This window comes from Pelophylax lessonae (genome assembly GCF_965119305.1).
Source record: "Pelophylax lessonae genome assembly, chromosome: 5".
Lineage (NCBI taxonomy): Eukaryota > Metazoa > Chordata > Amphibia > Anura > Ranidae > Pelophylax > Pelophylax lessonae.
This window is the reverse complement of record NC_138772.1, coordinates 328,642,623-328,656,307: the sequence shown is the minus strand read 5'-3', so window position 1 is coordinate 328,656,307 and position 13,685 is coordinate 328,642,623. Positions and strand designations below refer to the sequence as shown.

The following is a 13,685-nucleotide window of genomic DNA, read 5'->3' as shown; positions in this document are numbered from 1 at the left end:
TTGTGATTTTTCAGATAGACAAACACAAAGTGGCACATAATTGTGAAGTGGAAGGAAAAAGATAAATGGTTTTCAAATTTTTTAGAAATAAATAACTGAAAAGTGTGGCATGAATTTGTTTTCAGCCCCCCAAACGGACAGGTCAGGCAAGGAGAGCATTAATCAGAGAAGCATCCAAGAGGCCCATGGTAACTCTGGAAGAGCTGCAGATATCCACAGCACAGGTGAGAGAATATGTCCACATGACAACTATTAGTCATGCACTCAACAAATCTGGCCTTTATGGAAGAGTGGCAAGAAGAAGGCTATTGTTGAAAAAAAGCCAGAGGAAGTACCGTTTACAGTTTGTGAGAAGCCATGTGGGGGACACAGCAAACATGTGGAAGAAAGTGCTCTGGTTAGATGAGATTAAAATTGAACTTTTTGGCCTAAAAGCAAAACGCTATGTGTGGTGGAAAACTAACACTGCACATCACCTAGAACACACCATCCCCACCGTGTAACATGGTGGTGGCAGCATCATGTTGTGGGGAGGCTTTCCTTCAGCAGGGACAAGGAAGCTGGTCAGAGTTGATAGAATGATGATGGAGCTAAATACAGCGCAATCTTAGAAGAAAACCTGTTAGAGTCTGCAAAAGACTTGAGACTGGGGTGGAGGTTCACCTTCCAACAGGACAACAACCCTTAACATACAGCCAGAGCTACAATGGAATTGTTTAGATCAAAGCATATTCATGTGTTAGAATGGCCCAGTCTAAGTCCAGACCTAAATCCAACTGAGAATCTTTGGCAAGACTTGAAAATTGCTGCTCACAGATGCTCTCCATTCAGTCTGACAGAGCTTGAGCTATTTTGCAAAAATGATAGTCAAAAATGTCACTCTCTAGATGTGCAAAGCTGGTAGAGACATACCCAAAAAGACTTGCAGCTGTAATTGCAGCGAAAGGTGGTTCTACAGAGTATTGACTCAGGGGGGCTGAATACAAATGCACGCCACACTTTTCACATATTTATTTGAATAAAATTTGAAAACCATTTATCATTTTCCCTCCACTTCACAATTATGTGCCACTTTGTGTTGGTCTATCACATAAAATCCCAAAAAAATACATTTACGCTTTTGGTTGTAACCTGACAAAATGTGTAAAATGTCAAGGGGTATGACTACTTTTTCAAGGCTTTGTAGTTTTTAGGGGTTCTATGTAACTTTTAAGCAAAAAATACTGATTTTACTTATAAACAAAAAGTGCCAGAAAAGGCTTGGTCTTCAAGTGGTTATATTGTGTGAAGATTCCCAACTCCTTTAATAAACCAGCTGTTTTATGTCTCCTGGGTGGTGGGAAGCCACTGAATCAACAATAAGCTGCAGCTTGGTATGTCCCCTTTACTGTCAGACCAGTTTTTTGATTTCTCACACATTTCTATTCTACACATAATAAAATCCACATGTACTTGAACAATTACTCAAATCACACAAAGCTATATATTTTCTGAAAACAGAGGATCTACAGAAATAATGGTAGTCCAGAGGTTGTATTTAAAAGATATTTATATTTTCAGTAAAAATACACTACTTTTTTTCAAAACAAAATACATTTGTATTATCTATGTAATATACAAAAACATGAAACATTATTTTACCGAAACACAAAAAAGATTTATAAAATGATGAAAAAAAAAGGATTACAAACACCATCATTTAAAAATGTTGACAAAAAGATATAACGCATTTTTATAATACTGATAAATTCTTTTTTGTAAACTTTTCAATGCACAGACTCAATCTGCATTTTTTCCTTTTATATACTATTTGCAATTTACCCTAATATATAAGCTCCATCAGCAACAACATATTTTACATTTATAGTTATATGATTTGTGGTGTTATGTTATTGGTTCACAGTTAGGTAACTAAAATAAAAATGTCAATTATCAAAGACAATAATGTTCATTTGCAGTTATTTAAAGATGCACGTGTAATTCCAAATGTTCCATTGCAGCTGCATTTACATAATGCTCATGCATATGAGTATTGAAAAGCAATCACAAAAATGAATATGAACCAATGCATTTTCCCATCGCAGTTAAAAGTAGGCATTTCACAATTGGTCACATGGCACTGTTGAATCAATACAATACATGGACTGCATATTTAACTATTTTTAAGCTATAAATTAGCTTAACAAATGCATGGTCTATATCAGGGATCCTCAAACTACGGCCCTCCAGCTGTTGCAAAACTACACATCCCATGAGGCATTGTAAAACTCTGACATTCACAGACATGACTAGGCATGATGGGAATTGTAGTTCCTGGACACCTGGAGGGCCATAGTTTGAAGACCCCTGGTCTATATCAACCTTTCTCAAACTTTTCAACACAGAGGAACCATTGAAAAAACTTTCCAATCTCAGAGAACCCCTGCTAAAAATGACTATATCTACAACTTATGATACATTAGTGTGATGGTCAGTTGGTGGAATGATCCTTACACTTGTGGACTGGAAAGAATGCCCCCTTACAGATAGCTACAAAAGAATAATGGTGTCAGTGGAAATTTATCTGAGAGGCAGACATTTGTCATTGCTCAAGGAACCCATAGCAACCTTTGGAGGTTATGGTTCCCTGGAACCCCAGGTTGAGAAACCCTGGTCTATATAAAGATTACACAATTCTAGAAGAAAGACAGACAGAGATCTCGTCACATTGGCTGGTGTCTTATTTTAACAGTTTCCCAATATGATATAACTGCATCCACATTATGAATAAACATTCATAATTGTTAAACCTTTGTTCTGTAGCTATGGTACAGTAGTGACAGTAATGATGCCCTTTTTCCAGGGCATGTCAGATTCTTCAGGAAAACAAAATATGAACAAATCGTATAACAAATATTTCTTCTTTAGAATTAAATAATGCAAAAATCAAACTACGATCAGCCTTACAATATAAAGAGAAAGTTTTTTTTTTGCCTCTGCTACTCCAAATGAGATAAAATGCAGATTTCAGTGCAAAAACATCTGCTGTACATGCATCTGCTGTACATTGCAATTTTCCTGAGATCATAATCAGGATCTAGGCCTACAAATTAGCAATTAGTTCTTGCTTCAAAAATTAGGTCCTTTTCTAAATGGGTCATCCCTTGCTCCATATGCAGATAGACAGGAAGAAAGGTCGCATACTCCAGCAGTCCCAGGAAAGCCTCTTTTTCCGGGGGTCCCAGGTACCCCATTTTTCCCTGGATTTCCAGGAGGACCTACGATGCCTTCTCCGTTTACACCATTCATTCCAGGGGGACCTGTAGGAAGTAACATAAGCATCAATTTTACTTCTAGCCTTTCCTGCAATTGACATGAGTCCTTTTAATGTCCAGGTTCTTATTTATCCTCAGGGGTATCTCGTTAACTTTAGTTAAAAAATAAATGTGAGACATACTGGGGTTGATTTACTAAAATAACCTGGTGCTGCTCGGTATAGAAACCATTTAGATTCCAGTTTTTCTTGTCAAAGCTTAATTGAACACGCGGAAGTTAGAATCTGATTGGCTACGATGCACAACTGCACTAGATTTTGCACTTTCCAGTTTTAGCAAATCAACCCCACTATGTCTCTTCTGAATTAAATTTTCTTACCTGTCTGTCCGCACTGTACATGCAACTCAGTGTACAACATTGGCAATGCCAAGATGAAAAAAATCCTGCGCATGCAGGAAGTGATGTTATCTTGGCCCAGCCAATGAAAATGGCTGGAGATCCATACCCCAAAACAAGCCAGCTGAAGATATCAGCAGCTGGTAGGGAGCTTCAGGACCTCAGAGAGCTACTTTGTAGATAGAGGGTGAATATACTGTAGTTCTGCTTTGAAGATATCGATTGACTTGGGTACAATTAGCCTGTCGGATTCTTCTACATGCTATAGCTGCTGGTAGTAATCAATGCATTCTGCCAGCTGGGAAGGCTCCCTGTGACAAAAACCTCCCCCCACGCCGGCAGAATACAATAGTGCTGTGGGAGGCATTCATCCATCAACACTGATTGTGTTTGATGAATCAAGCAATTAGAATAGATTAGATTAGATTAGATAAATTCATCTATGACATGTCTTACATTGGTGAAACACAACAAAAATTACAGAAAATAATGGAGCACAATTAGAGAACATAAAGCACATGGTTATCGCTCACCTGTGGGACATCCTTTCTTATAATCAGACCATTAAGTGGAAGATGTGAATGTTTTAGTCCTTAAGGGCTCTTTCACACAGACGGACCGTTCAGATCCGCCTGTCCGTTTTTTTGGCGGATCTGAACGGTCCCCCCATGCATCCATATGGGGCATCGGATGTCAGTGAAGACATGTCCGCTGACATCCGATCCGTCAAATCTGGATGAATGGAAACCCTATTTTCCATCCGTCCAGCAGATCGGATCAGATGGGATCGGATGAGAACGGACCGACGGTCCGTTCCCATTCGATTCCCCCCATAGAGATGCATGGGGAACTGACAGCTGTGTCTCCGCACACAGCACGGAGACACAGCTGTATTCCTCCTGCTCAGCGGGGGATCGGCGGATCGATCCCCCGCTAAGAAAAACGGACTCCGTCCGACGGACGGAGTGTGTGAAAGGGGCCTAGATTTTACAAATATTCAGGAAAGGAAAACCTTTAAATTATAAATGATAATTCTGTTTAACACAAGAGATAACAGACTGAATGTGGGCCTCAGTTTTCTGAACCACTATCAAATAGTTTCTAAGACTTTAATTCTCACCTCTGTGACTTTTCCTCTCCCCTTCCCTTCCAAACCCAACTGTTTTCCTTATCTGACTAAAGCTGGCCATACACTGTTAGATTTTTGTGAGAACGATCACATGAAAAACGTTCTCACAACGTTGTGAAAAACATTTGATAATACCATTTATAAATATACAATTTTTGCACGAAAGCCCTTTGCTTTGGTTGTTTGACATAACAATTGCGAATGCAAATTTAAGAATTGATTTTGGGATGGACAGAAGTCAATGTGATTCTTCAATCAAACAGGAACGTTTTGAAAATGGCAGTTTTTGAAAGAAAAAGTGTATGGCTAGCTTCTATTTTACTTTTTTAGTGTGTATGTGTGTGTGTGTGTGTGTATGTGTGTGTGTGTGTGTGTGTATGTGTGTGTGTGTGTGTGTAGCTACTGTATGTGTATCAGTACTGCTTGGAACGAAAAGAAGGGGACAAACCTCAAAAAGTTGTCCTGAAAATGCAACTGTCAGGGTTAATAAAAAATATATCTCAGGGAATGCTCAGCTGGAACCCTCCCATTCAGACAGGGGCGACACGACTTGGTGGGGCAACCTGTGAAGTCACGGTGCACAGCGTGCACCGCGACCTCGGCGCGACTTGCATGGACTTCATATCATTGAAGTCCATGCAAGTCGCCTCCAGGTTGCCCCAAAGTAGTACAGGACCCTTTTTCTAAGTCGGAGCGACTTTTGTCGCTCCTATTAGAACGGGTCCTGTGCTAATCTATGGCCCGCGACCGAGCGCGACTTGTCACTGCTTCACCTGTTCTACGAGTTATAACACGACCTTCCAATTTAAAACAACAAAACTACTGCCATCTCAGCTTTCTTCCTTTTACATTTCTGCATATATGTACTGTATATTCATACATTGGGAAGTTTATATGTAAAAGAGTGCCCATGCTACTTGTTGGGTCTGGTAGAGTATTAGGCCTTATTTACAATGCTGCTCCAAAACTGGTGTTTTGTTTTTTTTTGGGCGTTTTTTGCTTTAGCCCCTAAACACACCTCAATAAAAGGCTATGTGTCCATGCACACAGGCTTTTAGAGGAGTTTAGGAGCAGCACTCAAAGCTTCTCTCCTGAACGCAGAAGAGCTTTTGCACATAAAAAAACCTCAAAAACTAGGCGCATTTAGCACTTGTACGTTTATTCATTTCAATGGCCAGAATAAATAATAATTCTGGCCAATTAAATAAGCCCCCAAATGCCAAATTCTCCCGAATAAGTCTAAACGCACCTAAACACATTTAGTATACGCATTTATAAAACGTGTTTTTAACTATGATTTTCTCCTTTAAGGAGAAACAATGTTTACAATAAACTATTGAACATGAGGCCTTACAGTTAACACAAATAAGGCTTTTTGATTTATCACAAAGCAAATTTAAAATGATTGTAAAGGCTCAAGGTTTTTTACTTTCATGCACTCTTTGAATGAAGGTAAAAAACCTTTTGTGTACAGCAGCCCCCTATAATTACCTGAGCCCCATCTCGATCCAGAGAGGTGCATGAGACCAGCAGCTCTCTCAGATCTCTTCCTCCTCATTGGCTGAGATACAGCAGGGAGAGCCATTGGCTATTGTCAATCACAGCCAGTGAGCTAATGAGGAGAGAGAAGCTCCGTGTGTGAATGAACACACAGAGCAGTGGCTCAGGAGTGAGCCTGCTCTGGTGCCCCCATAGCAAGCTACTTGCTATGGAGATACTTGGCAGGAGGGGAGGGCAGATTTGCCAGCAGGGGACCCGAGAAGAGGAGGATGGGGCCGCTCTATGAAAAAACACTGCACAGAGCAGGTATGTATGAAATGTTTGTCATTAACCACTTCTGGACCGGAAGGTATTGCCCCCTTAATGATCAGGCCATTTTTTGCGATACGGCATTGCATTACTTTAACTGACAATTGCGCAGTCGTGCCCTGCTGTGTCCAAATAAAATTGATGTCCTTCTTTCACACAAATAGAGCTTTCTTTTGGTGGTATTTGATCACCCCTGCGATTTTTATTTTTTGCGCTATAAACAAAAAAAGAGCAACAATTCTGAAAAAAAACAATATTTTTACTTTCTGCTATAAAACATTCCTAAAAAAAAAATTTTAGGCAAATATGTATTCTGCTACATATTTTTGGTAAAAAAAATCCCAATAAGTGTATATCAATTGGTTTGCACAAAAGTTATCACTTCTACAAGCTAGTGGAAAAATGTATGTCATTTTTATGTATTTATTACATTTTTTTACTAGTAATGGCGGGTTTACAATGGCAGACCGCTGTTCTGTCTCCACAGGGAGCGATCGCGGGTGCCCAGCGGCAATCGCGGCTGCTAGACCCGCTGATTGGCTCCCCCTGTGGCCAAGCGCATGCCCCTACTAGCGTTCCCGCAAAATGACGTGCAGATATGACGTTTCGAGGGACGAGATGTGTACATTTATTTTTTCATTGTTTCCTAGAGTTAAAATTCACAGCTCTTAGAAATAAAACATTATTCTCTTCCTCATACCTGCTCCATAATATGTAAACGATTTACCTGCAGGCCCAGGTGGGCCAGGCTGTCCTATGCCACGCTCTCCTTTAGAACCTTTATCTCCTTTAGGTCCTGTATTTCCTACAAGAGATGAATATAAAAACTGTTACTACAAGCATATGTCTTCATTTTTTATTCAACTTATTAATGAATATAAAAAAAAATACCAGGCTAATAAAAAAAAAAAAACAATGAGCAGCCAGCACCACGTGCAGTGATAATCAAGTGAATAACAATAAATAGGGACCCTATTACAGGGTACCGCTGTATTAAAGAGAAAGTAAACCCTCATAAAAAAATGAGAAAAAAACCCCTGTAAAGACAAAGGCATAATGAGCTAGTATGCATCGCATACTAGCTCATTATGAAGTACTTACCTTAAAACAAAGCCCTCGCAGTGCGTCCCGCTCAGCGACAGGGCGGCCGACATGTCCGGCCGTCCTGCTTCCTCGTTCGCGTCCTCCGGCCATCTGATTGGCCGGGGCGCGATTACATCCCTCCCGCGCATGCGCGCGGGAGCCGCAGTTAACGGCATAGGGCTCTGAAGGAACGGCGCGGGTGGCCGTTCCTTCAGAGCGCATGCGCCCATGACGTCATCGGCTTCATGCACTGTAAATATCTCCTAAACTGTGCATGTTTAGGAGATATTTATAGCACCTATAGGTAAGCCTTAATATAGGCTTACCTATAGGTTGAAGACTTTAAGGTGAGTTTACAACCTCTTTAAAGGAGTTGTAAAGGCAGGAAGGTTTTTTATCTTAATACATTCTATGCATCAAGATAAAAAGCTTTCTGTGTGTAGCAGTTTTTCCAGCACCCCTTAACACTTACCTGTGCCCCCTCTCTGTCCAGCGATGTCCACGAGTCCCTCGGCCATCCTGGGACTCTCCCTACTCCCACCATTGGCTCCCGTGGCTGTCAATCAAAGTCACTGAGCCAATTAGGAAAGGGAGGGGGTGGGGCCAAACAGCAGCCCCATGTCTGAGTGGACACACGGAGCTGCAGCTCGGCTTGGGTGCCCCCATAGCAAGCTGCTTGCTATGGGGGCACTTAATAAGAGAGAGGAACTAGGAACAGGAACGTGGGACACGAGAAGAGGAGGATGAGGTAAATATAACTAGTATGTTATTTAAAAAAAAATGAGACTTTACAATTACTTTAATATCACTCGTGGTTTAAATGTTTGATATTAAAACATAAAAACTAAATCCCAAAAGTTAAAAAATCAGTGTAAGAAAAATGTGCAAAAGTTATATCAATTAGTTAACCAAACTGTGTATCAAGTATGAATATTACCACGACATATGCGTTAAACACACGTGTTGGTGATTATAACATTCATATAAAACAAATTAACTTATATAATAAACTTAACCATAACCACAAAGTATGGTGAATATCCCATATCCACATAAATAGTGTTAAAAAATGTGTATTCCATACAAGTGAGAAAGTCCAAGCTGATGTGTTAAAACAAAACGCCAAAATAGTGGCACCCCAGATGATGCCTAAGCAGACGAAACACGTTGGGTCAAATCCTGTCTATGCCATTGTGTCCTATATTCGGTTTACTTTTTATCTGCTGAAATGTGAGTGTTCTGAACTTTTAATAAACCCCTTTATTCTACGGTTTTACACTATGTGGAGGTTTTTTTGTCTCTCCTTTCTGAATGCCATTCTAATTGAGTGCCATAAGAGAAGAAAGGATTTATGCCTGACTGTGAAGCTGCTGACCCCCTACTAAGCTGTTCAATTGAAGGTGGAAGTGGATTGTTCCCTTTAATCGTTCAAGGAGAGCTTTGTGGAGAGTAGTGAAAAAACCCAGCCTCACTAGGTGTTTATACACCACTGCCTCTACAGATCCATTAGGCATATGCCAATTGGGTCCACTTGTTCCGGTAAGCCTTTTAATTTTTGGTGGTGGTGAAATTCTTCACAGCGGCGACCTCCAATCGGGGTTCTTTGAATAATCAAATTTCCGCTTTGGATCACTATTTTGGCAATTTGTTTTAACACATCAGCTTGGACTTTCTTAGAGATGATTCAAACAACACAGAAAAAGCAGCTCAGGTGAGGCAAACACCCAGGTGCCGGTCGGATCCGTCGTCCAGTAATCAGATATTCAATGAAGCTTGACCGCACTCAAAAGTAAATGAACTTGGAGTATTTATTCACATAAAACGAAAACAACAGTGCATCACACAGACATGGACATGGTTGACGCGTTTCACGGCTCTATGGGTCGCTTACTCATAAGCTATGAGTAAGCGACCCATAGAGTCGTGAAACGCGTCAACCATGTCCATGTCTGTGTGATACACTGTTGTTTTCGTTTTATGGGAATAAACACTCCAAGTTCATTTACTTTTGAGTGCGGTCAAGCTTCTTTGAATATCAGCTTGGACTTTCTCACTTGTATGGACTACACATTTTTTAACGCTATTTATGCGGATATGGGATATTCACCATAATTTGTGGTTATAGTTAAGTTTATTATATTCAAGTTAATTTGTTTTATAAGAATGTTATAATCACCAACACGTGTGTTTAACACATATGTGGTGGTAATATTCATAATTGATACACAGTTTGGGTAATTAATTGATATAATTTTTGCACATTTTTCTTACACTGATTTTTTAACTTTTGGCATTTAAACCACAAGTGATATTAATATAGTGGTACCCTGTAATAGGGTCTCTATTTATTCTTATTCACTTGATTAGTGCTGTACTTATTTTTCAACTTATTTATGTACCATCAATAATACAATGAAACTAAAAATGAAAAAAGCAGTGTACTAATCACATAAAGTGTATCACCTTTTAACCCTTGTGGTCCTGGTAACCCTTGGATCCCTGGATATCCAGATCTGCCTCCTCTTCCTGGGTACCCTTGAGGTCCTCTTTCACCAGGTCGGCCTTGGATGCCTGGTGATCCTGGTAATCCTTGTTTTCCTTCACATGGCGGACAGCTTGGATTCATATTCTGAAGCAAAGATGGAAACTGGGCTGCAACATAAAGTTCCCTTTTATTAGGACACTCACAAGTGATGTTATTTTTTTTTTTTTTTAAACATGGCATTAATATTCATTAAAACACAATTATTTGAAAATGCTATTTATTTAAATTCAAAATTTGGAATGTAAATAAGTCATACTTACTCATAATGAGTGTAGCACCCCTTAGCATTGCTAGGGTGCTAGTGTATTTTTGTCAGTGTAGGTAAATTGTTGCATTGTTTAATCTGGGTTGGGTGAATGACTCAGGGAGGCTGATATGACTCACAAGCAGCATCTCTAAGACCTAGTGAGCTATCTTAAACAAAATTAAAACATGACAACAAATATTATGACAGTGTAAAATTCACAATGTGCACACAGAAAACAAGTGATATTGAATGCAGACATACATAGCTAACCACTTGAAACTCCTCACATTTTGCACTTCAATGCAAATAAACGTGACATATATATTGAATAACTATGTGGCTCACAGGGTACTGAAATTATATATAGTGATCAAAAAGAAGACTTCAAATTTCTTCAGATAAAAAATGTCCCATATAAAGACTGTGAATAATTAGGAATCAGTCCCAGTAGTGTGAACATAACTTGTAAAGTGCCATTGGTGAACTCCTCCGAATGCTGCATGCATCCCCTGCGTGCTCAATAGTAAAATAGATGGCCGCTTACCAGAAACCAGCAGTCAGACGGCATATAGGAACGCTCCACTGAGTGGGCTCGATCTGTGTCACCTTCCCTAACGGTCAGGGAATTTCGGCTTGGTGGTAAGAGAAAAGAGGGCTACTAGTGCATTATCTTTTAAGAATTTATTAAAAAAGTTGCACTTATATAAAAAAACACTTGATATTGACATCAACCTTGTGGAAGCACGGTCGCCTGCAGTGCGGTTCATGCGCGATGACAACATGGCTGGCTCCGCCCAAGGCATTTCCTCTCAGAGGGCATCAACTGGGATTGGCGTACAGCACGTGTCGTCACTTTCTAAGCATTTATAGCAGAAAGAAGGAAAACTTTTGGTGACATGCTGAGGAACCCTGGCATCGGGAAGAAAACGACTTCCTATGCACCTAGCTGTGCCCCCAGTGTGATCCTAACCCCCGATTGCTCAAAAGGGGTAAGACTTGACACCTGGCAAAAACTCAGAAGATTACAAGATGGAATCCCATATGGGCCATGAAAAAAATAACTATACAAAAGTATATAAAAAGAAAATATATATAAAAATGTTACATTTTTTTTCTTTTTATATTGAAAAAAAGCCAATAAAATCCTTTCTAAACTTGAATACAAAAAATATATAAGAAAAAGAGAAAAATTTATAAAAAAAGAAAAAACAAAAAAGAAGAAAGAAAAATAAAAATGGAATAAAAATAAATAAATATACGAATGAAAATAAAAATAAAAAATGAAAATAAAAATAAGAAATAATATTGAAAAAATATATGATGAAAAGTTATCAACGTCCAGTATATGAAATATGCATAACTATAAACCTCAAAGTGCTATATAGTTCCTTGCATCTCTACTGGAAAGTTTTTACATAAAAGATCAGCTCATTGACACTTCATTAGTTCTTTTAATCACCTGCCACACTTCATCCTATATTACAACTCACCAATTGAGATAAAAATTGAGAAATAATAAAGCAGTAGAGAAATTCGCTTGAGTATTATATATCCACTGTTAGATTATAAAATAGGAGAAAGGGTCACATCTTAATATTTTCCCTTTATCCTCATTCTCTAACCAATCCTACTAACCAATCTAACATTCTCTAACCAATCTAACACATTTATTTGCATTGAAATGCAAGTGTAAGGAGTTTCAAGTTGTTAGTTATGTATGTCTGCATTCAATATCACTTGTTTCCTGCGTTCACATTGTGAATTTTACACTGTCATAATATTTGTTGTTGTGTTTCAATTTTGTTTAAGATAGCACACAAGCTTTATTTCACTACACTAATTTATCTCCCGGTATTCAGGGAGTTCTAGGTGCTGCAATCTTTAAGATTGGCTAGCGCATCCTTATTTTCTTTTTCATCTCTAAGACCTCCCCCTACTTCTAGAAACATGCAGAAGGTAATAGAGGCATGGGAGTGGAGGGGAGGAGGAGCTGCCTGGAGTATTCTGAGGGTCCTGACCAATCCCCAACAGATGGGGTGATAGGCCCTCTCAAATACTCAGGGCCAGTCCAGCTGGGGCAGTGTGGAGTTCAGGTGGAAGATGGAGTGTTAGGCTGTCGGAGGCCTTTGAGGGCAACCCCCTAGTCTGGGGGGGGGGGTGACCTCAGGCCTGAGCTCAGGTGTGGAAGGGACCCCTCTTAATTACACACAGGGGGATCATGACCAGAAGGCACGGGAGCAAGGAGAGGACAGCAGGAGAGCACTACTGGGCAAATCTCCAGGGAGGAATAAAGCCAGGGCTGGCGAGTGTTGCAGTCATAGGACCGAGAGGCATGCCTGAAAGGACTGGGTGCAAGCAGTCGGGGATAGAGTCAGTCAAGGAGGACTGTGGAGAAGTGGCCAGGAGGGCTAGTGAAAAGGGCAGTGGCTGCCAGGTGGGCTGGCAGTGCCCGAAGAGGTGGTACCAGTAGCACAGATAGGACAGCTAAGCACTAAAGACCTCTTTTTCTGCTATAACACCATAGGGGCCCCTGGTCCCTGCCTGCAAAGGGCATTTGCTCTGGATCTGACGTGCTGGATCAATTCGTCATTGCTAACTGGTTCTGGTAGTTCTACAAGCAAGATTGTGTTGGAGGTAGAAGAGGGGAAGTGTATATATATATATATATATATATATATATATATATATATATATATATATATACTGGATGTATATAGTTGTGTCCCTGAAGAATTCTCCATCCAAGTTCAATCCCCCTAGTAAAATACAAAAAAAAAAGATGCAAGGACCTATCTCTGACTCCAGTGTGTGTGGAAAATTTGTGTGCCTGGCTGTGCAGGGTGGGAGATAACCGTATTCACCAGCAGCTCTACATGAGGAAAATTCAGGAAGTCGGTAAAAGGTTGGTTTTACTGTATGCTATCTATTGCCATCTTTTGAGAAAGGTGGCAGTGACATCTCTGCCCATTCCAGGTATATTTTCTTTGAGAACTACAGAACAAAAACCATTAGGGCCCATTCAGACTAGTGACAAGACTAAACCTAATGCAGCCATGCTGTGTTAAGACAACCCATTGATTTTGAATAGGCTGCCAGCATACCCTAACACTCTAAAAAACAGACATGATTCTTTGTTTTAGTGCAGCACACCACAACCCATGAGAGGTGTGCTGAGTTATGTTTCCTGCTGCTGTAGTTGTATGTTGGGTGCCCTGCAATTT

The 13,685-nt window shown here is 39.9% G+C and overlaps 1 protein-coding gene across 1 annotated transcript in view; it reads right to left on the bottom strand.

Moving 5' to 3' along the window:
• Nucleotides 1-3,108: 3,108 nt before the first annotated feature.
• LOC309556511 (uncharacterized protein) overlaps nt 3,109-13,685 on the bottom strand; it is a gene marked incomplete at both ends in the record, with an annotated part of 159,225 nt that continues 148,648 nt past the window's right edge. The window contains 3 exons of the mRNA XM_082258960.1: nt 3,109-3,299; nt 7,317-7,394; nt 10,136-10,324. Of these exons, the coding sequence (XP_082115086.1) occupies nt 3,109-3,299; nt 7,317-7,394; nt 10,136-10,324 (458 nt within the window). The remainder of the gene's footprint in view (nt 3,300-7,316; nt 7,395-10,135; nt 10,325-13,685) is intronic.